At 37.3% G+C, this 24,324-nt stretch overlaps 1 protein-coding gene across 2 annotated transcripts in view; it reads left to right on the top strand.

Annotated features, from left to right (window-relative positions):
• The first annotated feature begins 13,476 nt into the window (after positions 1 to 13,476).
• Positions 13,477 to 24,324, top strand: part of LOC113640990 (target of Nesh-SH3) — a 30,414-nt gene continuing 19,566 nt past the window's right edge. The window contains exons 1-11 of one of the 2 annotated variants that reach the window (XM_047814632.1): positions 13,477 to 13,774; positions 17,046 to 17,225; positions 17,970 to 18,038; positions 18,198 to 18,330; positions 18,925 to 19,106; positions 20,606 to 20,661; positions 20,786 to 20,831; positions 20,922 to 20,990; positions 23,654 to 23,727; positions 23,830 to 23,875; positions 23,984 to 24,064. In XM_047814632.1, coding sequence (XP_047670588.1) covers positions 13,705 to 13,774; positions 17,046 to 17,225; positions 17,970 to 18,038; positions 18,198 to 18,330; positions 18,925 to 19,106; positions 20,606 to 20,661; positions 20,786 to 20,831; positions 20,922 to 20,990; positions 23,654 to 23,727; positions 23,830 to 23,875; positions 23,984 to 24,064 — 1,006 coding nt within the window. In that variant the 5' untranslated portion in view covers positions 13,477 to 13,704. The remainder of the gene's footprint in view (positions 13,775 to 17,045; positions 17,226 to 17,969; positions 18,039 to 18,197; positions 18,331 to 18,924; positions 19,107 to 20,605; positions 20,662 to 20,785; positions 20,832 to 20,921; positions 20,991 to 23,653; positions 23,728 to 23,829; positions 23,876 to 23,983; positions 24,065 to 24,324) is intronic. The other variant, XM_027143552.2, reaches the window with a different exon arrangement.

The following is a 24,324-nucleotide window of genomic DNA, read 5'->3' as shown; positions in this document are numbered from 1 at the left end:
TTTAGCACGTACATCTTCTTGCAGCGTAATTACGATATACAGCTATCAAATGAACCTAAAGGTTTTACTAATTGAAATACAAAATTATGAGTAAGCAGTGTGAATGTATTACCAATTCCAGAAAGTAATGACCAATAATGTATTGAAACTTCTGTGCTTTTTGTTTCAGTGTGAAATAAATTTTGCCATGATATGTATTCTGTGGCTCAAGTTCTGGTGTGTCAGTCACAAAAATAAAAAAGTCAAGGGAAAACATGACAGAATATTTCCAACAGTGAAGAGCAGGCCTAGTAACATAGGTACAAAAATAGGAGAGTGTGGGAACTCGCGCACAAAGATAGCCAAACTTAAACGTCATAGTTGCTAAATGGAAATAAGATTTAAACAAAACAACAGGACGATAGAAAACAGTGTTCCTCAAACTTTGTCCTGTTCTAACAAAAACAAGCTGCTCTAATGACTGCGAAACTTGGACCTTTGAACAGTGGAACAAAGTAATAGGTTTTAATGAGTCATCTGTTGCTGTTCTGAGTGGGTTTTTTCGTTTTTTTTCTTTTGAGCTTCAGCTTTCACTGATTACAAGGTTTCTTACTGACAACTGATGTAATGTCCCCCTGGATAATTATTCAGAGCATCAACAAACAACAAACCAACAAGAAAACCACAGTTCAAGATATTCCACAACATAATTCTGCAGTTTGACCTACTTTTCCTTCCCACCTTTGTAGACGTAGATAATGTTTTTCTTTGCTTAAATATATCATTAAAAACATTTACATGACTGTGCAAAAGGAAAGCTTTAAAGCAAAGATGCCTTTAAAAATAATAAAATCTTTAACACAAAAAATAATTTAATATAAAGATCACTAATCCAAGTCAGTGTTTAACCATTTGCCTCTAAAAATGCATCAGTAGTCTCTTCATATAATTTTATTAGAACATTGGTTTATATGTTTTCTAAGCATCATGGAGAATCTGCGGCATTTCATCCGAAGACTTAGACTCTTGTTTTTACAGTAATCCTTGGCAGCCAGCATTTATTTTTATTTTTGTCTGAGAGTGGTCCATTATGTAAGGCGTTGCTTTCTTTACTGACATACAAATGTATTAGTGTTAATGCTAATTTTATTTTTAGCTAGAAAATAACATTTTTGGAAATCACAGATTATTGAAAATTATACATTCACATACCTGTACCCAGATTAAATTATTTTTGTTCATTGGAAGACCAAAGCATAAAGAGACGCTCGGATTTGCTCTGTTGTAACTCATCTTACAGCTTATTTACATTTATTTGGCAATGTGTATCAACCTGTATATATCAGTAGAAGTAGATGTCAATACAGAATGTGTCATTGAACCCCAAAGCAGAAAGATTAAAAAGCAGGTTTCACAGCACCGTGTGTAGCCTCCATTGAATGTACTGTATGTGTTAAGGCATTCCATTAGAAAAAAGTTTCCTAAAGTGGGTTCTTTAATCCTGAAAAAGATCATAGCACAAAACTGTCATTTAAACACACAACATGTTTACTTTGTCAGTACAAAAACTGGTAGTGAGAAGGAGTGAGTGAGTATTAATATAAATAGCAGGTGTTATTTTAGCTAGTGTTATTAATATCATATTCTATATACATATTATATGTAGAGGAAGCTGGGATGTTTGAAAAATCCCTTGTAAAGTCACTAAAGAATCTGATAAGGACCAGAAAAAAACTAAAAATAATTGGTTTGCTTTGTTTGGCTTTTTAAAAAAAAGTGCAATATGTTGTAACACAAGGGTCTGTTTTAGGTTCTCTTATATTTTCACTATAAATGCACACATCAGGACATGCAGGTTTCAGGCAGAATTTAGGTTTGACTTTTACATTGATCTCAAACTGATATACTTATCAGTTTGTTCAGGTTCAGCAGGCAAAGTGGAAGACTGTTGTAAAGACATAAAGCATATAGCAATAGGAATTTCATTTAGATTAAACAGAAATACTGACATGTGAAATCAAAAGCAGTTAAACAGTTTAAACAGTTAAAGATTTGTCTAATTTGGTGTAATCCTAATTATAATTTGTAAGCGACCATCCTGAAATGCTGTATTTAATGCTGCTACAATGTTTTTGATGTACTTTTTATGTGTGTGTATTGTAACTGAAAATCACGTGCCAAAATTGTCCTTTGTGTATATCATAGTAAAGATGTGAACTAATAATCTTTATGAGATGTCCAGCGGGCGTAAACGATAGACACTGACTACATTGTTTAATGTGGATTTTATACTTCGCATCACATTGAAGTGTAATCGACGCATGTTAGATGACGACTGTAGTTAAACCTGAATATTATCATTTGTGATTCGGAAAACACCTAAAAAAGATACGTGCTAATTCTGCCAGACACTGAAAACTATCCTACCAGCAAGCATGGGAGAATAACTGATGCAGACATGCATCACATCAGGGTCAATCGGCTGTTAACAACACTGAACAATACCAGTCTCCAGATTCAGGACATACATTAGCTGTGTTCTAACTTGTTTTTTTTTTTTTTTTTTGGTTTGTATAAATATATCATTATCACTAATGTTTATTGGTTCACACAGTATGCTCATATTTACTCAGGGCTCTCAAGTTTTGAAGACAGGCAAGAGTGACATCTCCACCTGATCCCCCAATTACAATTTATTGTAAGTGTTTGTTGCCGTTTTTGACTCCTTTATCATTTGTGATGTTGGCTCCCATTTAAAACAGTTCGGCTCAAGCACAGCCATTTTTAGGGTCATGATAGAGGACAATGTCCAGCTGTTTCGTGTTGAGGTTTTGTTCAAATCGACCATTGAAAATACCCTCTGGGCATCAGCATTAGAATGTGGAAGCACTAAAACCAAGGCTGCGATCTTTGATAGCCTCCCAAATTGGTTCAATCCAGTCACCTTTGAAAAAAGGAACCAGGGGCCTCTATTACTCAGATGTTTTCTTGCACCATCTCAGGGGCCCACAGTTTGAGAGCCACTCTCCTAGACTACTTGTTCTGAGCAGGTATTGTCAGTGAACAGGCTGTAAAACTGTTGGCTAAGTTACAGACACTCATGAAAACTGATGCTGATTATCTGGGAAACTTCTCTAACAGCAGTCAAAATGTCATTGTTTGTGTCAAACAAGTTGTGAATTTGTCGTAACATTAAAACAGGAGATCATGACTTACTCTGTGTTCAAAGTGATGCTCGCAGCTCCAGGGTTTTTTTCTGTGGGTGAACGAGGATGATGATGAACAATTCCAGGATTTGCTTTTTTTTTCATTGGTTGTTGCGTTAAATCTTACCCATATACAATAGCTATTTCAACATATACATCAGCTATTTTCTGATTGGCTATTGTGTAGCCTCTTTTTTTGATTGGTTGATAAGTGTCAGGCTCGACTAAGAACTCCAGGGGAGACGTGCTTGATTCCTGCCCGGTTCCATAGAGAGAATGGTGTGGACAGATACATTTTGGGCGCTGCGGTTTATTAAATATATAGTACGTTTATATTAGATAAATAGTACGTTTTTCTGCGTGAGAAATACGATGTGTGGTGGAAGAACGTGACAAAAGGCCGAAATGCGTGACTGTCACTCTCAATGCATGACACTTGACAGCCCTGTTTAACTAGTTCTTTAAATGATCTGGGCCAGAAAATAAAAATAACGTTCAGACTCCTACAGCTTAGGGCCAGATGTAACAATATTATTTATTAATCTTAGACAGTTCTAAATCTGATCCCCACAATGAGTCAGTTCCAATAGTGAGCTAGACATAGAGCTACCTCAGTTATGCAATTGTGTAGCAGATGTCATTCTGCCAGTGGCCTGGATCCATGCTTTCAGCAGACTGTAATAATGTGATGCTGGCAGGCTGCTCAACTTAAGCCAGTTCAGAATCCATCAGTCTGTTTCCTTACAACAAAAAGAAACACGTGACCCAGGGCCTATTCAGTTTACTGGAAAAATCCTGCTTATGTTATTTGAAGCAACTTCCTGATTTCCTGAAGCGGTACAACCCATCCTGTGCACTTCACTCAGATGTTTTTCTTACATTGTCTTTAACAATGTAAGAAAAAAGAACAAGAGAACAGTGAACAAGAAAACATAAAAATATACTCACAGTCTCACAGTGACTATGATCATTTTAAAGTCAGATTAAGGAACCTGGAATGTTTAACCTGGAATAATCTTGGCCAAACTTTGATGGCTAGATGACTGTTTCAGAGCATCTCCAAAACAGCATCTTATGGTCTGTTCCAGTGATACAATGGTTAATACCAGGGAATGACAACTATGAACCAGCGACAGGGTCATGAGTGCCCACAGCAGAGCTACTGCAGCAAGGTAAAGGTTACTGTAGCACTTGAAAGGTTAATGTTGGATATAATAGAAAGGTGCCAGAAGACACAGCTCATTGCAGCTTGCTTTGTATGGCTCTGCATAGCTGCGGATCCCTTTACACCAGGAAACAACTACAACGGGCACATGAACATCAGATCTGGACCAGCAGTGGAGGAAGGTAGCCTGGTCTGATGAATCATGTTTTCCATTACTTTATGTGAATGGCTGTGTGCGTGTGCAACACTAACCTGGTGAAGAGGTGGCACCATGGTGCAATTTGGGAAAAGGTCAAGCTGGCGGTTCCGCCGGGAAACCTTCATCAAACAAATGTTAATCCGTATAAAGTTGCTCAACTGGATTGGGATCTGAGGAAATTGGAGTCCGAATCAACACCTTGAACTTTTTCTCATGTTTCTTAAAGCGATCTTGAACAATTGTTGCAGTGTGTCAGAGCACATTATCCTGCTGAAATAGGCTGCTGCCGTTAGGGAATACATTTGCCATGAAGGAGTGTGCTTCTCCGGCCATCACTGTGTGAGGTAAAAGACAATACCTCAGTGTTTGAAATACCAGTGGTTACGTGAACGCAGATCTGTTTCAGGAAGAAAGAGTCTGTTTCTCTTTGATAACTATTTCCCTTAGTACCTTTGAGAACATGCAAGGACACAGGCAGAGGCCAAACCAAACAACATAACAAACTCTTACCCAATGTTCTACTCAAACCTCTAGGGGTCAGTATGTTTGTTCAAATCGAAACCAGGAAACTGCAACACAATTTTTCAATGTTCACTGAGATGCTTTAGTATCAGATTGAAATCACATTTATGTTTATGACCTGTTTTTGATATACAAAGTATGTCTAATGTAGATCGTAATTATTCTTGATTTTTTACTTTTGCTTTCATTCTGCACTGTCTGTAGCAGATATCAGCCATCTGTTCCTGAGCTGTAATACAAACTTTGTGAGATTGCACAGAACTCAATCTCTAGGAAGACATGTACTGTACAAAAAGCCAGCTTCAGATGGCCAGTGAAGTCAAAGACCCCATGAGAAGTAACCATAACACAAGAGAATAGCACAGGAGTCTGATTATTTCTAATCAGAGTGAGGGGTTTCCTGGAGTTACTCTATGAATAAGTGATAAATCTGCTTGCAATTGACTCCAGGGTCAGTTTGTGTGATGTTACTCTAACAAACTTTCTTTCTCAGCCAAAGCCTTTTCTTTTACATTTTTGGCATTGTTAATGATTTACTGCAGCCATTGGCAGCATCCCATCCCTCTTGGCACAAAAATGCAGACAGCTGCATCAATTCTTCATTTTCTATTCTTCTTGGATGGTCATAGAGACTCATTTATGCTAAATGATCATTTTTAACGAAAAACCATTCATAGCCGAGTTCACATATTTTGTAGCTGATCAGGTTCAGTTCTAGAGCACTGCATCTATAAAGTGATGGGTCAGTTTAAGGGTGTTGAGCCAATTCAGGTGTTTTATTTTCACTGAAAATGTTGTACTGGACTCCCTTTCACAAAGTAGGATTGATGGAGCCTGAATTACACAAGCTTCACAATTTGCACATGTGTATGTGTATATCCTGTAGCCTGAACATGTGCATTCAGTCCAGTGTGTGTTCATTAGAGCCAACCACAGCTGCAGAGAGAACTTTCAGTTCCAACTCACACACATGTTATGCTGTAGATATCTGAATGTCTATGTTTTCGTCCACTTGTCCCCTTAGATCACAGATGCCAACCCTGGTCATGGAGTATCCTCTGTCTTGGACAATTTAGCATGTGCCCTGCTTCCAACACACCCACTTTAACTCAGGAAGGCCTGTTAATTAGCTGATTAGTTGGAACATGTATTAGAGCTGGAGAAACACAAAAAATCAGCAGGATAGGTTTTTCTTCAAGGTTCACCACAATGTTCTTCCAACTGATCATGGGATTGCTCTATTCCAAGCTGACTCTTCCCCATCCACAGGTGTATGGTGTGATGAGGATGAAAGTGATATACATCATATGCAGTGGCCTTCGTAGTAACCAGAAGTCACAAACACCAACTACGGGAATATCTTTTGCAAGAAACCATTTTTGTTCATTCCTCCAGTACTGCAGAACTTTACCTTACAATGTCTCTTTTACCTTCCGATCGACTGCTGTATTCAGAAAAGATACGAAAACATCAGTTTGCACATTTGTAATCAGGCGGTTTTCTTTGACGAAGCAGGAGAGGCCGTTATACTCTGGCCAGCGTCCAGTGATCAGTTGTTCTGTGCTGCAGAGGAGCTCATGCAGTCCGTCTGTACTCTTTTTGATGCTGTGCTTGGAGCTGCACTGCATTGCCAAGCTCTCCAACATCTGCCTTAGAGACCAATGTGACAAATAAACAGTGAGGGCTGAAGGATGGCCCACTGACAAAAGAAGGGAGAAAACAATCACGTTTCCCACACAGTCACAAACGATGAATATCATCATGCCTGGAAATGTATCAGAGCTGCAAACAGCATGGCAATGTTGGTACAGTATCGCAAACAAACATGGATTCATTGCCAATAATACAGAAGTGTGTTGAGGAGCTTCTATACCAGGCAGAGATTTCTATTAGATTCACATGGTGAAGGATTTCAGCCGTATCAAGACACTGTTTTTCTTAATCCCCTCTCATAATCGTTCATGTGACGCTTTTGTTTATGACCAGACATGCTGTAGGATATGATGTGCAATGACTTTGTTCTTGGTGTCTGGTTATTTTATGAGTAAAGTCTTTTAAAATTACAATTGTCAATTTACTGTAGCATCTGCTATGTGTTTATGTTGTAAACATTAGGGAGAGCAAACAAATTCGTTAACCATATACACTTGTGCAACGATTAGGCTTTTTATTTCTGCATCACATGTCGGTTTTTCCGTGTGTTAATTGTGATATGTGGTTCTTAACCATTTAGCAGATGCCTTTACGCATAGCGACTTATGGAAGAGCTTTGTACTTCTATCAAAAACACATCCTCGTGCTGGGAATGATCAACAAAGTGATAAATCGACTTGGTGAAGATGTAGGTCTTTAGTCTTCATTTGGAGATCAGTAACTTAGCTGTTTGGAAAGCCAGACGCATTCATTCCACAGAGAAGTGTCTGGATTCATGCCCTCCTTGTACCCTCCTTGAGATATGGTGTAGCAGTGCTAGAGGCTCAGAAGAAGGGATACGTGCTTTAAGGTAGACGCTGTCTCCACTTATTTCTTCTATGTAGAATGTTTTTTGTGTGTGACTGTGTTTTTAAAATTGCCCTTAGATAGCGTTTAGTTTTTTTTTTATCTGACTATTTATAATACAAATAGTAATTGTAATTGTAAGTGTGACATATTGCGCTTTACATAGCCTGTCAGACAGCAGGGCTGGATTAAATACCGCTCTCTGCTCGAGCCGATATCACACATATCATTTAAATATAATCTCTGTATGGCTACACTGAAAAATATTAGGTTAGCAAGTTATCTTGTTTTTAACAGATGTCAAGAAATGGAATTTGTGCTTGTATTGTTGTGTCCATGTTCAGCATTGAACTTCTGTGGCAATGCTGGTTAAAGGCTAATATGAATGTAGACACTCAAGGCTTTATGGATTTGTAGTCTTACAAAATAATTTCTGTTTTTATCTGGCCTACTAGGAGTCATATATTACTGGAAAAGTGATTCAAATGTAGTTTTAAAGTAAACAGTGATATCAAACCTATTTCAGCTGTCTGAGATGCCTCATAAGTATCTAAAATCCAAAGATGTTATTTTCAGCCACTAAAATTTGGTATAAGTTCATCAGTGTACTGACAAATTTTAGTAGATAAAATAATTGTTTATACTGTCCAATAAGTTCATTTTCTTGCTAGCAGTGTACCGATAAAAAGCGTTAGAATGTCTTGAATATATTCAAAATGCTCTAGTATTCCCTACCAATAAATAAATAAATAAATAAATAAATAAATAAATAAATAAATAATAAAAAAAGAAACCTAAGATTATTTCTAGGCATATTTTATACATACTTTCTTGTTCTATTGGCAGATTATTTTTCTAAATTGAAGCATTCGTTTCTGAAATAAAATGGTGAAGTTGATGGATAGAGATCATTTAATCCATCTAGCAGACATTTTTTAATAAACACCGAAATCTGGCATCTGGCATAAGTATTGCTTTAGCATGAGGTAATGCACGAAACCTACCTCCTGAACACCACATGCAAAATATTCCGCTACCCTGCAGCTTCTCTAATACAGTATACTGTAAGTGAGTCCAGAACTCTGGATTCCTCATATATTTTAACGTGACCAGGGCTTTTACTGAAGTGGAGACACTGTGCAAATTGTGCTGGAATTCAAATCACTTAAACACAACGTGATAGTTCATCACTCAGAGAAGGAGAGAGGGAGAGACATAAAACTCCCAGGGGCAGTATTATTAAAGCATAAGTAAGTGCAGCTGGTCATCAGGTGTCTCGACATCCCTGGATCTTGTATGTATAGGTAAGGTCTGTTTCTGGTAAATGAATAGTGACTGCTCTAATGAGCGCCTTTGTTTTTGTCGAACTTTTCATTGGTCCATCTGCCACGTCGACTCTCTCTCTCTCTCTCTCTCTCTCTCTCTCTCTCTCTCTCTCTCTCTCTCTCTCTCTCTCTCTCTCTCTCTCTCTCTCTCTCAAACACACACACAAACACACACACACCCTGCCTGATGAGTGGAAGTTATTAAATAATTGGGAGCAAGATGAAATGCTTTAGCAGATGATAGAATAGTATCTGTAAAGAAAGGAGAAAAAGAACAATGGAAATTTTTTTGCTTTATACTGAACAACGCTTTGATTAGTTAAATTATAAGAAAAATCAGGACACAGCAGATTAAAATTTATTTCGTTTGGAATTCATTGTAAAGACGTCCTTACTTCAGTCAGTCTCTCTGTCGGCTTTTATTAAAATATTTTGGTTATAAATATTTTGGTTAATGATGAATGAGGATTCAACAAGCATCAACGAGTCGGCAGATAAAACGATAATTTTCTCATTTACAAAAAATATTAAATGCCAGGGGAGCAACTGGAGCTGCAGAAGCAACACATAACACAGATTTTTAGCTAACACTTTACATTATGAATAATCATGCTATCATCTGAATTAATATATAAACTAATGATGAGTTATGGTATGGATTAATCATGAAGTAATGAAAAGATAACCTTAGCTATGCCGTAAGTCTTACGTATTCATGTGTGAATAATGAAACCTGAGGTACATAGAACATGTTTGTTAGTAAATCTGTTAATGTGTTGGGGTAAAAAAAAAAATCAAACATTCTCAACAAGTGTTATGTGGATCACAGGGGCATAGACAGGCTGAGGATAAAGATAGAGGATTTTTATTAATGCAGTCCAAAAATAAAGTAGATCCAAGAGGGCAAATGCCAAAACGGGTCAACAAACAAACAAACAGAAAAGGATAAAAATGCGAAACAAGCAAAACATGGCAAACAACAGGATCAAAAACAAGGTAAAAAGATATTGGTTTATATACTGGGATACTACAAATCAGGAACAAAACCTAAGACATAAATCAGAAGACACAAGGGAGGCAGGCAATGACAAGATGAGGGCAGAAACAGGACATAAATCAAAGCAAAAGGCTCGTGGCAACAAAAATAACCAAAGAACAATGTGGAAATGAAATGAAAGTGAAATGGAGGTGCACAGTGTGAGGTGGTGTGTGTGTGCGTGTGTGTGTGTGTGTGGGGGGGGGACTTATTATGAATTTATATTGTTTATATAATTTGCATCTCTGGATGGTAGAAAGATACAGTGATCCTGTAGAAAGATGCACTAATAACCAATAAATTCATTTAAACTCTTTTTGCATTATCCTCCATTTATTTCTCTTTTAATTTCCCGTGTCATGCGGCTCTTTAATTCCACTTGGGGATTTAAAACATTCCACACTGTTCTGAAAAGCACTATACACTGTACACCTTAACACTGATTTGCACAGGAATTTTTCAATTTAAATTTATGACTTTTTATTACAATAAAGTTGAGCATTTAAAGCATGCCTTATTGCCTAAGTTTGTGGATACTGCTGGAATCTATCTATCTATCACACCGTAGTACTAGTACATGCTCTGTGTTGCTCAGATCTGGGCTCTGTTCCTTTACACACAAGGATGAACAATTTGAAATGATGCACATATATTTCATGGTTTTTCTCATACATCAGGTTTGATTTAGTTTTCCCTTAAGGCTAATTAATAAATGAACAAACACACATGTAATTAAGGTGTTCGATATTCATGCACGAATTCACAAAACTCATTTGTAGTTAAGGTTAGATTTTCATTACTGAGGTACAAAATCACACTAATTCACTGGTTAAAGTGAGATCATCAAAGTATGATTAAATACACCGATTACAAATAAGCCAATAAATCAGCTGTTTGGCAGAAGACGGTGTAATATGAGAAACAGAATGAACTATTAACTGTTGTGGTCTGAAATAACTAGAAGCATTTCACAATGTTTCACAAATGAGCTGCAAGTTAACTGTGTTAACCTTCTATAATGAACAACTATACATTTCTTTACAAACAATAGATACAAATTTAATTGCTTGTCAATCTAGGGACACAGGACAGCTCTGACTATTCCTGATGCTTTGTTTTCTTGTACCATGTGCTTTTGTTTTTGTTTGTGTTCAGCTGTGTTAGCTCCGCCCCTTCCTTAATCCGTTCCCGCCTCTGCACACATGTTCCTTGTGTCTCTATGATTGTCCTCCCTATTTATACCGTTCGACATACAGAGTTGTCCTCTGTATGTCGATTGCTGAGTCCTTGTGTTTCTGTGGTTTTGGTACATTGTCATGTCTCCTGGTTTCTGTTTTTTTTCCCCCACAGTTGCCGACTTCCCTACTGTTTGCCTTGTATTTGTAGTTTTTGTTATTTTTTTCTTTTCTTTTATCCTTGAAGACACCCGCGTTTCTGACCGGACTCCTTATTTGTGTTTCTTATACTTTATAGTTCCATTTATTCCTGGATGAGGTTCCCATAAGCACCAGTAGTCACTGTTAACTAGTAGAAGGACCATCACACTGAACTCTAGCGCTACCTGTTAAGATCATCTTAATTTAACACCGCTTGTGGGAATCTCTGTGATTTCTGAAACATCTGTTGCTGGATGCCTGAACCTTTACATTTATGGTTGCATAACAAACTACTATCTTAACTGTTCCTCTTAAAGGAAAAATTGTCATAAGTTCTGGCTCCAAATGCAAAAAAAAGTTTATAAAATGCATCAGAGAGACAGAAAGTAGGAGATTGAAGTGTTTCTAAAAAGAAAAAGCAGCTCTCGTTAAATACAAAAAAAAAATAAAAAAATTCACTGAAATGGGAATCTAAATATAATCTCGCATTTCCACATATTTTTGTGATTTCGATAATGAGCAAAGGTGGGATTGATCCAAAAGTGATAACATGCATGTGAATAGTGGTGAAAAATTGTTAGAGTATTGCTTCTTTTGCTTCTTCGTTTCATTTGGACTTCTTTTGCTTCTTTTGCTTCTGTGTGCATCAATCATTAGCATGTTATAACATTTATTATTTGAAAGAAATGCCTTAGGACAACCGTGCACAGAACTGAGTCAATCACAAGCCTGCATATGTAGGTGTTAGGATTAAATAATACTGATCTGTAAAACAAATTAATTTGAGCTAATAAACATTTCATATTCCTAGCTACTAGTTGTTCTCTATAAAAATCTTTATTGCACGTTTATCCATTTTCCAACATTTTTATCCAGTCCAATCCAAAGAAATACCGGAATAATTGCACATTAAATATAAACAGTGTGTGTCGGTGTGTCTTGGATTTCATGAACTCAACAGCATAATCACACAGTTTCTTCTGAACAGACCTTGGACAGATGAGGTAAAAAAAACAAAAAAACTCCATGGATAATTCCACTGCTGGGATTGTTAACCAAAGAGAACCACTGAGCTCAGAAATAAATGAATAAAGAAAAAGGTAACTAAAGTGGTTTCATCACTGAACAACCAAAAGGTTATTTACCTGTTTCACTTGGTAAGCGTTTATCTAATGTACTTTACTAGCTAATTCTCTAAAACGTGCACTAATCAATGACTAATATTAAGTGTGTTAAAGTAATAAGCTCAGTTATAAGCTAAGAAAATTAATTGAATGATATGATGCCCAATGATGCTAATCTGTAGGATGCAATGAGTTAATTAGATAGTGAGTCAGTCAGTGACTTTGGGTCAGCTTCGGGTTGATGAATGATCTTCTGTACTTACATGTTACCTAATGTTTATTTAGCTACTTTGCGAGTTAATCAGTGAGCTCATATTTATGAGTTAACCAATTAATTATGTTGCACACTTGTCAAGTCTTCCCATTCTACCTGGAAAGTGATTTCCTTTGCACTTAGGAAGGCTTCTACTTATATTTGAAGCTTCATGGTGACTTGGTGACATAGTGGCACAGCAGGTAGCATTGCTCCACAGCTGAACATATGACAGTTGGTGAATTAGTGACTAAAATCATTAATTGTGTTGTGAATGAGTTTGTGAATGCATTACTGGATATGGATAGACATCTCATTCCCATATTATTCCCGCTGCTGTTACAATTGTATTGCGATTGTATTGTTGTACATCTGGGTCAGAGCCAAATCAGCATTGTACCTTTACATGAAGAATAAATTACTGTATGTTAGAGCGAGAGGCAGTCAGTAACACTATTGTTTATTTTTATTATCTGAAAAAGCTATAGAACACTTATTGTATGTTTAAAATATAATGCTCTTTGGTTTGAAGAGTGGTTCCAAATGGGGTGGGGAAGAAATAATAGCTGTCTATGGGGAGAAAACAGAATGAAGTGATAGAGAGAGAGAGGATGTGGGTGTGTGTGTGTTTGAGGGAGAAGAGAGAGAGAGAGAGAGAGAGAGAGAGAGAGAGAGAGAGAGAGAGAGAGAGAGAGAGAGAGAGAGAGAGAGAGAGAGAGAGAGAGAGAGAGAGTCATGTCACACTTTGACAACATGTGACATCAGAGGTAACCTCCCCCAATTTCGTCCACAAGAGATGGTCTGGTCACAAGCAAAACTTCTCAAAATTCTGCCATAACATGCACAGCCTTTTCACTTACATGTATATTCTCCCTCTCAGGCACAAGTGTGAACACTGAGTTGTATTAAATTGAAAGAGGGTGTAAGACAAGCCTCAGAGCTGGGCAGAAGTTTACTGGAAAGGAATAAGAGTGGACGAGAGTGGACAGCTTTAGTGACCCACCGAATGACGGGAACAGCATGTCAGGCTTCCTGCTCCTCCTCATCCTCAGCGAGGTCCTACTCCCCAACCTCACCTGTGCATACAGAGGTACAGTACACTAAGCTATTTTCTGTTGCACACGATTGTAGCTTGAAAGAACTGTAGATGAAATCAGTTTATGATTTGTTGCTTTACTCAGGTCCACAGGTGAGAGGCAATAAATGCATAGATAAAAAAGATAATAATACATTTTTATCTTTTTAAATGTTCCTAGTGTGCTTGTGAGTTATAACAATTTATCCACCTGCAACAGTGTCACCAAAATTGTAGCAGTCTTATTCATGGCTTTATATAAGATGTAGATGGCTTTATATGGCTTTGTGTAGAATCCAGTACCTCAGCTTTTAGCTATGAACTCATGCATGCTGTTCTTCGATTTGCTTTGTTTGGCCCAGTTTTTCTCTCTTGTGCACAACTGGACTCAGCATGCTGCATAAATATGCATGCCGTTGAATTAAATGAATTTGTCTTATCAGATTGTTGATGAGCAGCCTGTTCTAAAAAAAAAAAGAAGAGTTCCAAAAATAACATGGTGTTATTGTTAGGCTCTGTTTGGTTATCAGGTATTAAACAATGGAACTGATTTCTTTTGGATGTCACTTTAGTTCAATCCAGTGATCAATAATAGAAAGAGCTTTTTGGAGGGAAAGTCTGTGTGTCTCTGAGGACGAGGTGTTGAAGTGTGAGGAGACATTTGGTTATGATCTCAAACCCAAACAGTCCAGTCTAAAAGTAAAAGAGATGGCTTACTAGTTTGTTGACTTTTCTGGTGCTGTTGACAAACATTGTTCTTCTGTCCTTAGAAAGACCCTGCAGCCTGAACAATTTTTATCATTATCCTGCTGCAATTTGTTTCTGGAGCACTCCATTACGTAATCGTTGTTGAATCCTGAATTTATCGATGATACTGAACCAGGATGGACGGGCGAATTTCCAAGAACAGATTTAGGTCGGATCTAACCTAGTGTCAGGAAATCTCAGAGACTTTGTTTAATGGTATCTAAAATGGCTTTGCTGCATATACAGTATTTATCTTTATAGCACACACATAAGAATATAGTTTTCAACTCAGTGTGATGCATAATAAAAATCATATGCTCATGGGAGTGGTCTTTTCCAGAAATTAATTCTGACTGATATCTTAAGAATTAAAATAATTTTAAACACATGCTATTTTCCTTCACATACACCAAATCCCAATCCAACTTATGACAACATGGAGAGTTCATGGAGAACTTCCATTTCTTGTGTCATGGATTCGTCATGTCTCTAGACTTCTGACTGGAAGGTATCGTCCCTGTAGAAGATGCTATTGAAAGATAACACGATAGTCTCCAAGCAAATGTTTTACTGCTATACGTCCCAAAATTGTATTATAGCAACAGAAGCCAATTGTGATCATATAGCATGCCTAAGAGTGATGTAGTACTGCACTGGGCCAGAGGAGTAGCTAATAATAAAGTGTTTGTGACTCATACTCATGACACAACCTCACACCTGCCTATAGCAAAAATTACACCAAAAAATGAAATCTAATTAACACAACTATAAATATCACCTTTTGATCTGCTTTTAAGCTTAGAACCATGATTCTGATCTCTTGTTGTTTCCCTGTGGAGATTTATATTTTTTTTATATATTTTTTTTTTTGAAAATCCCAGATTGTTGACTATGAACTAGATTTGCACCTCACAGGAACCCATTTTTAAACAAACGAATCCACTACAATTTCAGTTTGTTTTGCTTTGTTGTACTAACACAGCCAGTGATCATACTTTTACATACAAGTTGATCAAAATTTTTATATATTGTTTTTCATATAATGAAATCATATCCTTGTGTAAGAAGATCCCAGTATCAAAGTCTGGCTTTAGGAGCTACTGTACGAAGCTCGACGTGTGTGAAATGATGTAAAGGAGCCTACTTCAGAAGGGTTAATCTTGACACATGGCACATGGAACCCGAGCCATTCTGCAATCTTTCCATGTCTCGGCAATGGGCAGAACCCCTTCATATATATGATGCACAATTTATTTCTTTACATTTAAGGAATATTACATAACAATACAGTTACACAATAAATTACATAGAATCATTTTTCTTTAAGAAATCTTTGACTTCTTTTCTTCTTGATGCTGATTTTCTTCTTGTTCATAATCATCATCATTATCATCATCGTCATCTTCTTCTTCTCCTTCTTTACCCTCATCGTCACCATCACTATCATCATCATCATCATCATCATCATCATCATCATCATCATCATCATCATCATCATCATCATCATCATCATCATTATATTCTTCTTCTTTTTCTTCTTCTTTTGACTGCTCTCACTAGGGGTCACCACAGCAGAGCATTGGTCCACATACTTAATTGGCAAAATATTTGTCAATCATTTTCAGTTTACTTTTATGATGATGAAGGTTAGATATCTAAAATATGTTGCCAATTAGAAGCAAGATTGCCAATTTTGGTTTGTGGGGCCTGGCCTAAACATAGTCTGTCTTTACTAATTTTGTCAAATGTGACATGCTCATATTTTATTACTACCTTGGTGTAATGACTTTCTATCTCTCTAATGCACCTGCTGACATAATAATTCGTCCCTAAATAATGCCTTAGGAAATGCCCAGAGATGGGCCAAAGCAGCTGTGATGTAACAAAAAGCTAGTGAGCTTGTTTTGGAGCTGCTAGGAGTTTCCTAGTTTCTTTAACACACAGCAACCTTTTATCCTGCAGTAACACCCACTGTTTCATCAGTCAAGTCATAAAAGTTAACCACAAGGCTATGCTTTAAATCCATGTCTAAGATGTTTTGATCTTCATTTATTATTTCTGTCTTTACAGGTGTCTGTTTTATGTTTCCATGTGTCTGTGGCTCAGATTCACATGTCTGTCCCATTAATGGTTGTTTTGGTTGTATTGACCATGTAGTTGTTGGATAGAATTAAATCTGGCATTAAACTGTGGAACTGTTGATCCACAGCCGTGCTAAAAATTCTAGCAAACTTTCAAGCATTAAAATATCCCATTAATATGACCAAACGTACCCTTGTGGGGATAATCAACTTGCTGGCATTTTATAATATTTTTCTCTGTGGCAATAGCATAAAAACACATTGTTCTCTGATACTGTAAATGCCCTGCCAGGATCAAAATCAATTAATGCTCTGTAGGTTTTGGCTTTTAAAAGTCTTGATGTCATATTGGGGCTTTTTCTTCCACTGAGAAGGCCAATAGCTTAGTCAAAATAAAGAATAGATCCCTACTTTATTCCTGTTACTTCTGTAATTTTCGGTTAATATTCCATCTTTAGTGCGCAGGCAGACCACAAAGGTTCGGATCAGTGCTATAGGAGACACCATCATCCTGAAGTTCCTGCAGCCCGACACTGACACTAGATTGGAGGGCTACATCCTGGGCTATGGCAGCAGCTTGTTCTCCAAACAGTTAATCCAACTCCCTGAGGACGGTGAACCGTATGAAACTGAACTTGGTAAAACCTCCAAATTATCTATTCGATACGGTGGCTGAGAAGTGTAAAGCTCTAACAAATCCAGAAACAAATGAACAAGTCCGAACACAACGACAAGTCAGACAACCCGGAAACGGTGGGTATCGTTTTTGAATGGAAACTTACCGATCATTGGACAAGACACCTGTCACTCAAGATAAACAGGTATGGAATCTTATGTGTAATGTGTAAAGTTCTCCATTTAAATCTAAAAAAAAATAACAAAATTAATCCACAGTAATCCACAGTAAGGACAATACATTTTGTACACTTTTACACACACATTCCAACTTTTCCCTGCGGCAGACTGTTGTACTGCCTGTATACCTTGAGTGACAGGTGTCTTGTCCAATGATCGGTACGTGTTCCAATCACAAACTATACCAACCTCTGTCTAAATTGTCGTTATGTTTTCGGATCTGTTAATGTGTTTCGTGCAACGATTCAGACAACCCGTAAAAGGTAGGTATAGTTTGTGATTGGAAACTTACCGATCATTGGACAAGACACCTGTCATTCAAGATATATAGGATATATATAGGATATAAGATATATAGGTGAATGAAAGGTGTCTCGTCCAATGATCGGTAAGTTTCCACTCACAAATTATACCTACCTCTTTCGGGTTGTCTGACTTGATTTGTTAATGTGGTTTGCACTTCTCGGCCACCGTAATTTCATAATTTCTGTCCATCTGTCCTCTGAATTTCTGTTTCATTCTTTCAGATGCTGAGCCAAAATATCTAGTTGTAGTACAGCCAGTCAAAGGAGAAGAGAAGAAGAAAGAATGCACAGGTAAAAAAATATGACTAAATGTATGAAAAGCACTGTTAAATACGAAGTATTATAATCCACACATAACTCTTTATAAAGCTATTTAAAGCAATGAGCTACTTAACACCAGTTGCTTATATAAATAAAGCGGATTTACATAATAGTAGATAAAATCTCTAGGGAAGGAAAGTCTGGAAAAGCCTCTGCATCTGGTGATCGGCTCTGTGACCGAGACATCAGTAATGCTGTCTTGGGGCACGCTGTTAAATACCCTTTCCACTGAAACCAACCCTGATGACTGCATTGAGGATGGGTAAGACTATTTGTTTTTGTGTATTTGTGCTTGTCTGCTTTCTCTGTGTTAGATGAGAACACTGACGCTCAGCCAGATGTTTGGTCATACATTTGATTTGACAGATGATGTGGATCAGTACCAGTAATCAGAAGAGCCAAAACTTTTAGAATATTCTCACAGAATCCCAGTCTCTACGCTCACGTAGTTGGACAGCCAGGAATATAGACATGAAATACTTTGGAATGTGATATGTCTCCATTGCAGATATTGCAGGTGCAGAGCTATAAAGACAAATACTTATAACACATACTTATGTGCACACACCGACACACAGTCTTGTGTGCTCTTTGCTCAAGACGGTGGAAAGCTTTATGTCAGACTGCTCTGTTTAACCAATCTGATCCTTTGGCTGCCCAGTATAATCCAGAGAGAAAGTCTGAGAGTAAGTAAAATCAGAGCTCCTTCCTGCATTTTAAGCTATTCGAATCATTGTGAATATCAGCTCTGAAACATAATATGAAGTATAACAGTCCTTTCACGTTCAGACTAATCACTACCATATCAATTACAAATTAAACAAGAGACTAACTTTGTCTTCAATCACTCTCTTAGTCAGTACACCGTGCGCTACAGAGAGAAGGAGCCCAAAAAGACCTGGAACTTTCAGACTTGTCCTACCAGGGATACAATCATTGACCAACTCAAACCAGAAACACCATATGAGTTCGGGGTCCGAGCAGAATCTCGCAATATCACTGGAGCCTGGAGCCCTCCAGTAATTCACAACACAGCTGGTATGTCACAACAACAAAGCGCTAAACTTTTAACATGCAAATCGCTTCATGAGCCTCACATACATAGACATCTAAGATCAAAAGTTCATATCCGTTAGGGTTTCTGAACTTAACAAGAAAAATGTGTCTCTATTTCTGTCTTCTTCGATAATTTTTTTCCAGCTTAACTTCAAAGTAGAAGTCTAAAACAATGCCTCTATCTGTGTCTGCATCTGTATTTGTTTATACATGAAAAATATTGAAATGTAGCATGCTGTGTGTATTCTGGCTCTGACAGCCACTCGACCTCAGATACATCACTCTAACTCATAAGTGGTCTGTGTTAATAATGCAAGTCACAAGGCAGTTAATATGGATGCTGTGACTGCATACAGTGCTGCATGTATATTTTTAAAAAAATACATTTTATTAAAAAACAACAAAAAATTAGTAGCCCTTTAATTAAAACATGTGATGTAACAAAGGCAAAGGACAAATATTAACCATATATGCTGTTTATATTGCTTGTATTTGGGATGAAGTAAACATCTGTAGAGTATTTTAACATAAAAGTTTTGATTGTGTTGAATTAAAAACTGGGGGCACGGTGGCTTAGTGGTTAGCACGTTCACCTCACACCTCCAGGGTTGGGGGTTCGATTCGTGCCTCCGCCTTGTGTGTGTGTGTGGAGTTTGCATGTTCTCCCCATGCCTCGGGGGTTTCCTCCGGGTACTCCGGTTTCCTCCCCCGGTCCAAAGACATGCATGGTAGGTTGATTGGCATCTCTGGAAAATTGTTCGTAGTGTGTGATTGCGTGAGTGAATGAGAGTGTGTGTGTGCCCTGTGATGGGTTGGCAATCCGTCCAGGGTGTATCCTGCCTTGATGCCCGATGATGCCTGAGATAGGCACAGGCTCCCCGTGACCCGAGATGTTCGGATAAGCGGTAGAAAATGAATGAATGAATGAATTAAAAACCCAAAAATACAGCGGGTACACCAGACTCACGAACACTGGCTGAGTAACAAAAATACGAACAACATACAAAGGTTAATGTATGTGTGCTTTCTTTGTACTGATAGCTTCATATCTGTCTGATCATTCATGCCTACATTAAAGTAAAGTTTTCATGCTCCACTGAACCCCAGTGCTGGTCTCTGGCAAAAACACCCACAAGAACATCAAGAACATACAATATATTGTGCCTAATATTTGTATTTTTATATCTATACACATTTTAGAACACATTATATGTTATTTTTTCAGACGAATGTCATTTTATTTGGTTACTATCGGTGTACAAAATCAAAAATCCAAAGAAAAAGGATTTTTGATGTATCTGATTTTTGTTACATGTAGTAATAAACGAACACAACCAATATGGAACCCAACACACCAAGTTGCTGCCTGCATTGTTTTATAAATCCAAATCAAATTTAGTAAGATGGAAATGAGATTTTGCTAATAATGTCTAAATAAAAAAAAAGTGAATATCTAATAACATCTTGTCCTCTTTGCACAGCAAGAGATCCAGATATTTATACCCCACTGAAGCCTGAGAACATTCTGAAGCCTAAGGTAAGTCTGTAATAATATATATATAACAAGTTCTTTTTCACATGTCTCTATGTCTTTCTCTTGTTTTTCCTTTTCTCTCTGTTTTCTTTTTTTCTTTGTAAGTCTAGACTTCTCTCTCCTACAGAAGCCCATCACTGAAAGCCCTCCAACTTTCTCCCCCATAGTGCCTGGTAAGATGTTTTCTCCATTCACAAAAACATGAAGAGAAACCTTATTATTTATCAAGTATCTGATTCATCGTGATACGTTTCACTCTGCAGTGTCTCAGAGCAAACCAGCTTCCCTTCTCAAACACCCAGAACCTCCTCCTACACAGAGGGCAACTCCGGGTAATGAAAATTCCAATGGCTGTTTTTATTACTGATTTCTTGTACATCTGTGAATAGAGCATGATTTTAAAAAATATATTCTCTTCTGTATTTTCTGTCTTGATTCACGATGCATGAGGTGCATCGAAATAGGTTTTTGTCTACACACAGGTTTTTGAAAAAAAAAAAAAAGTCAAATCTTTTTCCAGCTTTAATGTGATTATAGCAACCAACTAAATCCAAGTGCAAAACAAACAGAAAGGTTTTTATTAACCTATCACAATCCAACTCATGTTCAAAAGTTTCAAATATTATATATCTGTCATCAATTAAGTAATTCTGATTAACTAATAAACTAATAAATTCTGATCAAATAAATATCAGCTGTTTCTGCAGGAGGTTCGTGAAATCTTTTTGTTTTTATCTGACTGATGATGCTATGACACTTAAAGAGCTTACAAAGCATGTAATGTAATGTAAGAAAAAATTTTATTTAAGTGGTGAAAATTGGAAAATAATTTCTGCTTAATTTTTAGTAAAATTATGAATCAGTTTTGAAAATGTATAAATCCTCTGAGATCAACATTTTGGGCATACTTCTAAAATATATTGAGCACAAAAATATGACAATTCATTTCCCAAAGCATTCCATACCCATGATGAAACATGGTGGTGGCAGCGTCATGCAATGGATCACCATAGATAGCTCCAAATTTTAGTCCAAAACCTGTAAGCCTCTCTCAGACCACAAATTCGAGTCAACAGAGGAATGGTTCAAGAACACAATAATCAATGTTTTGGAATGGTCCAATCAGAGCCCAGATCTAAATAAAAATGTATAAAAATGTCTTTTGCAAGAAAGAGTGGAATAAAATTGTTAAACGAAGATTAGTCTTACAAACAAAATGTGCTGTAACAAATTTGCTGTATTCTATAGTACAATAAAGGTTGAAATAAATCTGACATAATTATGAGCAATTTATAGACAGGTGTGCCAGTATTTTAAATTTACTGTATATCTCCTGAAACTGACTAAGATATCAAATATGAGCCTCACATTACCATTCTGACAAACAGGTATGCCAACATACAAATAGTCATCACCCAGCCTCATCCTGGTGGCTCTGAACATTTTTTTCCCTTAACACCCTTTGCCATGGCCCTGGCCTATAAATCCTCTTCACTCTCACTACAGCCATGATGAGACCTATGCTGTGGAAGGATATGATGATGTGTCATGGCAAGAGTGGTTACTTCATTATTAATAGCTTAATATAAACCTGTTGTAAAACCATTAGTCCTCCATCATGTTCGGTTGTCCTAATGGAAGTCCTCTTCAGTCTTTTCACACTTTTCACACTGTTCTTACTTTGACATAACAGTAACACTTGTAAAACCTTGACAAAATAGTGCTTGGGTGCTGGTGATGGAGCTTCCACTTAATAATTCTACTTGATAGGATGTTTAACATCTTGAATAGAATTTTATACACTATACCCTAAAGTATGAAATACTATTTTTCTTTTTTCTTCTTACTTTTCATTTTCACTCCAGTGAGAGTTCAGATGAGGAGGTTTTGGTTAATCTTTTGGCTGGTTCATCTGGACCATCCGGAAACCCTTGGGGTGGAATACTTGAGCAAACAGCAGTGATCACAGACCCAAACTTCTTTTGATTTCTAATTATAAACAAAAGGAAATGAGAAACACTTCTGATGAAATATGAAACAGGAAAAAAATCCAAAAAATGAGGTCAAAAAACAGGCAGTGGACAAGGCACCCGACAGAAAAGGAAGCAACAGAATGAATGAAGATAGGTGTGTTCAATTAGTAGCTGGGTGACTGTGAGTGTGGGAATATGTGTGTTTTGTGGGGAACGTAGACAATAGAAGACATGGTTGAAAAGAAACTCTGCAATGACTAAGGTCTAGGAGAGGGATATGGCACAAGGGCATGTGGTGCTGCTGCTTTTGCTTTCTTGGGACTCAGGATCTGTGGTGAACACAAGTTGTTGTTGAGTCATGGCTTTCTTCACTAGGTGCTTAGTTCCCCCACTGAGGAGTGACATGAGGGGCTCGCTATGGACCTGAAGCCTCGAATGAAGCAGCAATAGAAAAAGCCAGTAGATAGGGCCAGTTCACAACCACAGTAACTTTGTCCTGATCCATAGTCACTCCCTCAGAGCCTACTGTGTAATGTGCTCTGCAAATGCGATGGTATTGAGATAAAACTCACATTTGCATATATTTGCACAGATTTAAGTAGCCTCCAGAGATGGGAGAGTAGAAGAGAAACTAATCAATGTAGGCCACTGCAACAAAAAATATATCGTTGTTGACGTACTGGAATACAGAGATGACTCTAGAGAGCACATATGGCATTCTGCGGTATTCATAGTGAACTCTAGAGGTATTAAACATGGTTTTTTATTCATCACCACTTCTGATGTGGACCAGGTTGTATACACTGTGGAGTTTAAACTTTGTGTTCTACAAACAAGTGACAAGTTTATAGTCTGCGGTGCCTGCTGGGATTGGAAGTTCATTGCTGCAGGTGACATGATAGAGTGACTGCATTGATTCAGAAATTCAAATGAGATTTACTAAGATGGAAATCAGATTCAGCTAATAATGGCTGATTAAAAACATTTTAATTGCATAATCACACATTATTCTCTTTTCTCAGCGAAAGATCTAGTCTTTCCTAAACCACTGAAACCTGAGAAGCCTCTGGGGCCTAAGATAAATCTGACAAATGCAGTAAGTTATTTTCCACATGTCTCTTTGTTGCTTTCTCTTTTTCTTTCTTTTTGTTTCTTCTTTCTCTTTTTCTTTATAAGTCTCGATTTCTCTCTCTTACAGAAGCCCGTCACAGAAATACCTCAAACGTTCTCTCCATCGGTGCTTGGTAAGATGATTTCTCCATTCCTAAAAAAAAAAACCCATTAAGAGTATACTATAAATAATAAAATATTTATCAAATATCTGATTTGCTGTGAAATGCTTTATTATGCAGTTCTGCACAGTGTGACTCAGAGCAGATCAGCTTCCCTCCTCAGTTCCTCAGAACCTCCTCCTACACAGAGAGTAACTCAAGGTAATGAAAATTACAATAATGCTTTTCATTATCGGTTTCTCGGACACACGATTATAAAGAAAAAACTTGTTCTTTTCTGTATTTCCACACACCTCCTTCTTTTCTCTTGACCTGTCTTTCATCCACATAAAGACCCAAGAATATTGTGCAAAAGAATGCAAATGTAATTTGCAAACAAATCGAAGAGTGGAAGTGGGTTAAACCTTCACTTCAGACCACACAGTGTGTCTTCTGTTGTGCCTGATACACTAATGGTCTTC

The sequence above is a fragment of the Tachysurus fulvidraco genome, chromosome 6 (genome assembly GCF_022655615.1).
Source record: "Tachysurus fulvidraco isolate hzauxx_2018 chromosome 6, HZAU_PFXX_2.0, whole genome shotgun sequence".
In the NCBI taxonomy this organism is placed as follows: domain Eukaryota; kingdom Metazoa; phylum Chordata; class Actinopteri; order Siluriformes; family Bagridae; genus Tachysurus; species Tachysurus fulvidraco.
This window is presented reverse-complemented; position numbering and strand designations above follow the sequence as displayed.